At 37.0% G+C, this 4,027-nt stretch overlaps 1 protein-coding gene across 4 annotated transcripts; it reads right to left on the bottom strand.

Moving 5' to 3' along the window:
• Nucleotides 1-460: 460 nt before the first annotated feature.
• Nucleotides 461-3,236, bottom strand: LOC131221161 (uncharacterized). Of its 4 annotated transcripts, none has more exons than XM_058216321.1 (6): nucleotides 3,087-3,236; nucleotides 2,624-2,801; nucleotides 1,927-2,036; nucleotides 1,658-1,837; nucleotides 1,371-1,490; nucleotides 461-1,283 (listed from the first exon to the last, which is right to left on the bottom strand). In XM_058216321.1, the coding sequence occupies exons 2-6, from the start codon at nucleotides 2,655-2,657 to the stop codon at nucleotides 582-584; spliced, it is 1,146 nt and encodes a 381-aa protein (XP_058072304.1). In that variant the 5' UTR covers nucleotides 2,658-2,801; nucleotides 3,087-3,236; the 3' UTR covers nucleotides 461-581. The 4 variants fall into 4 exon arrangements, with proteins under 4 accessions (XP_058072304.1, XP_058072305.1, XP_058072306.1 ...); XM_058216322.1 differs by having other exon boundaries at nucleotides 461-1,256; XM_058216323.1 differs by having other exon boundaries at nucleotides 1,371-1,445.
• Between the last annotated feature and the right edge of the window lie 791 nt (nucleotides 3,237-4,027).

Raw genomic sequence — 4,027 nt, 5'->3', positions numbered from 1 at the left:
CCCTTCTGGATGGATTATCCTCCAAACGGGGGCAGGATGCAATCGGCTTCCTACAAGATGCCGTATAGGTATAAATGGTATGGATATATATATATATATATATATATATATATATATATATATATATATATATATATATATATATATATATATAATATAATATAAAATCTACATTGACTGCCTTTTATCTCTAACCATTTCTGGAAAAATGGTGCATGAACATATTTACAAACGGCTCAGTTCTAATACTCTCTGAATTGATTCTAAACTCAGTAGAGTCAACTCGGCTAAATGAGATATTGAGTCGAGTCACTTCAAAACTCGACCGTGAGTATATTCATCAATATCATCAATTTAATCATTGAATGTGAAATCAAATTAAGTCAAGTCAACTTGGCAGTTAGAAATCGAGTCAATTAGGTGTTTTTGAGTTTTTGGCGTATGATTGCCAGTTCCCAAAGAACAAAAGAAAGTGCACAATATTTGACAACCCCAAATCAGATGTAATACATTCAAAGATATTACATGGAAGAAAAAAACTAACAGCCACTCACTAGCCTAACTATGACTGGAATACTTCTCTAATTCTGATGTGGCTTGAATCCAAATTTCTGTGCAGTAGTAATGATTGAATCCTTGAAATAGAGAATCATGGCCACCAAGAACAGTGCGGCCGGCAGAACAGAAACAATAACTAGCCTGAATGTGCTCTTCGGAAGCAGAATGTAAATTCCCAGGCTTATAGCATAAGTTCCTGATAGTAATGCAAGAGACATCAAACCATAGATAAAACTACACGAAAGTTGTGTACATGGGCGGATAATGGTAATCATAAGCATAATTAAACCCGAGAAAAGTGAGCTATAAAGTAACCATAGAGAAGCTTCGTAGAGAACCATGTGGTCGGAAATTTGCCTATTATTTCCAAGAAGACCCAAGTAGACACCGAGCATTGCAGCAGAGAGCCCAATCACACCCCATGAGAAGTTAAGCTCTCTCTCCATTTGCAGAACTAGAACCGTATTCTTCTTTTCTACCGTCACTAGCTGTGGGGTTTCAACCATAATCCCTGTTAATTCTTTTGTTTCAACCTCAGTCTCTGTTTGTGGTGAAGATGCCATCACGTGTCTTGGTATTTGGGCCAAATTAACTGGTTGCAAGTCATTTGGTGGCTTGGAAGATCGAGTCTGAGTTTCTAGTAAGGTTTGTGGTGGGAGTCCATGCACTAATTGTGTCCCAATTCCAAGACTAATTTCCTGTTCATCACGTAAGAAAATAGGGATCTGTTTCATATTCTTCTGCTTAGAAATGTATAGTTAGAAATTAAGCAAACATATGCTAGATGTATGCATGTACATTGTATCATCTACCTCTAGCATATGATTTCTGTTGCCCTCTTCCAGATGTTTATCTTTAGAAGCTTGAGGAAGTTGATCGCCAGTCTCCTGTGCATCATTCATTTCAATTTGTTCACCAGCTATAATCATGGCCTGAAATCAAGTCTTTTTACACATGAGATGTCGAAATTTTAGCTTTAATATATGTTTTTAAGAATTATAATTGGACCTTCTGTCGATTTCAATTAGTTTGCAAGAAGTAGAAGTGCACGATGTTATTATGACATTGAAAACAGAACTAGTATTTGTAAAACATTCACCTCTGTTGGTTGATTATTGGTAGCGCGGCCTGAGGGATTGTTCACAATAATCATTCGTGTGTCACTCTGTGGATTAACATATTGGATCTCTACATTCTGCAATGATTGTGGATAATGCATGATGAATTGATCTGTTTCCTCTGTTGCAGTAGCTTTGCCTTTGATTTCTTCATCTGCCTTCTGTAAATAGAAACAAAAATGAAATACTTCCAGTGTTTGCTTTAGAAAGCAACATACCAAAGAGTGGAAATTTTAATTGGTATGTTTACCTTTCTGGTTGGCGATCCTCTTCCTTCTTTGGTTGTGGCAGCGAAAATCATAAAAGATAAAATCACCAGAGATAGAATAGAAAACTCCATCTTAGTGGTTTGGTGTTCGACTGTAGAATCAAAGACCAATATTCACTATATATTATAAGAGATGAAAGATGAAAAGAAATAGGAAAAAGGCAACAAACCCATGACTATATTTCAACTTTCAAACCCCATTTGTGAAGATTGTTATAAAGGAAATAAAATATAGGCCATATGGATGCATCCTTAAAAGGTATTTTTGGCACTGAAACCACGTTTTGAGCCAAACCCCAGTTCAAGAATTATGCCAATTGGATGATCCTAACCCTTTGAATGTAGACAATTTGGTACAACCCTTGTTTAAATCACATGGTCAAAATCAATGAACCTAAATGACACATTTCAACAATAGATCCATCGAATAGATTTTGTAAGATGATGATTGGTCTTATTTTGTTCTCCAATCAATCTTGACCGTCAATTTTCTACGCTATTGATGGGAAGTTTAGGATCATACAATTCACGAGATTTTTCACCATGGCTTGCCCTAGTTGTATGAATGAATGGATGATTCAAATAAATAATGAGCCATCCCAATTCCCATGTGCCACTTGAAAGCTTTGGAAGTGGTGATGTTAGCAAAACCCCTAAACATAATGCATGCAATTTTAACCTTGGTGCAACAGGGCGTTAGGATATGATCTCATTTCAGCTCCCACACTTTAAAAAACCAGAAACTGCTGTGAAAAACTCCAAACTCAACCGGACGACCACTCCCGAAGAACTTCTGTCTTCCCTTTTCACAGTTTTTTCTGTTTGAAGAGCTCGGAATCTCCTTCCTATTTCACCATCTGCAGCACGAAAGGGCAGAAATACAAAAATTAGTTTTTTTTTTTTTTTTTTGTATAAAGCTAAAGCTACTATTTACACCCACGTTCATTCTTTGCCACTTCCAGTAATATCAAACTACAAAGCTGTACTACTTGAAAACAAAAACTAAGAAAGAAATGGTGCATTCATAAAGGTACGGGTGCAAATATCAATTCCAATATCAGAAAGTCTTCAGAAAAAAAAAAAAAGAAAAAAGAAAAAGAAAAAATGAAAAAAGAATCGGTATGATTAGAAAAAAGAAATACTTGGATGTTGTCCGAAGGTAAGATCAGCAATCTGTCAAGGAGAGAGATCTCACGAGTACCTGCAATTGATGGGCAAAGGGAAAGATTGAAAGAAGAAAAAGTGAGTGGAGTCGATACGGAGTTGACGCAGTAGTCTCCAGTTAAAGTCTACCAGATTTGGTTTTCGCGGGAGGCGGATTCTGTACTTAAGTGTACCGAGGCGGATTCTGTACTTAGTGTACCGAGTAAACTCGGTGGGGCCCATCGTGATATATGTGTCTTATCGGCGCCATCCATCCATTTTATCAGCTCATTTTAGGGCACGAGCTCAAAATTAAAGCATATCCTCAAGTGGACCACTGCACATAAACACAGGGTGGCATCCACTGTTGAAGCCTTCTTCGGGCCCACAGTGATGTTTACTTGTCATCCAACCTGTGGCACAAATGAAAGGGAAACGCAAGTATCAGCTTGATCCAAAACTTTATGGCTTAAGAAATTTTCAACTGTAAGCATTCAATTCTCAGTTTCCTGTATGTAGTACAGTACTTGAGCTTTGGATATGCTTGCATTCGGGGCTCGCACGTTAAATTGAGCTGAAAAAATGAGTGGATCGCGTTGATAAGACATATACATCACATTGAGCCCTATAGAATTTAGGTGCGCAGAATCCAGGCTCCTATTTCCTGTATAAAAAGCATACAAATGTACCAATGGATGATAAAATTTTAAAATATACAGCGAGAGATGCCATCTTAAAAAAATAAATTAAAAAAAAAAAAATGCAAAAACGGATAAATCCGCGTTATACTACCTTGGGTGCGTTGCCGTCACCAATTACGTGGTCCTCTATGATATATGTGTTATATCCATACTGTCTATCTATTTTGAGATATCATTTTAGGGTTTGATCCTAAAACTGAGGCAGATCCAAACCTCAAGTGGACAACGAAACATAAAGC

The sequence above is a fragment of the Magnolia sinica genome, chromosome 12 (genome assembly GCF_029962835.1).
Source record: "Magnolia sinica isolate HGM2019 chromosome 12, MsV1, whole genome shotgun sequence".
Lineage (NCBI taxonomy): Eukaryota > Viridiplantae > Streptophyta > Magnoliopsida > Magnoliales > Magnoliaceae > Magnolia > Magnolia sinica.
The sequence above is the reverse complement of the archived record's forward strand: the minus strand, read 5'-3'. Positions and strand labels throughout refer to the sequence as shown.

Bases quoted from the DNA above. Each gene is read 5' to 3' on its own strand.
- LOC131221161 (XM_058216321.1), bottom strand. From the start codon at position 2,657: ATGAGATCATATCCTAACGCCCTGTTGCACCAAG. The intron at 2,037-2,623 runs GTTAAAATTGCA...TTGATTCTACAG, and splicing joins TAACGCCCTGTTGCACCAAG to TCGAACACCAAACCACTAAG. The intron at 1,491-1,657 runs GTGAATGTTTTA...ACTTGATTTCAG, and splicing joins CCAATAATCAACCAACAGAG to GCCATGATTATAGCTGGTGA.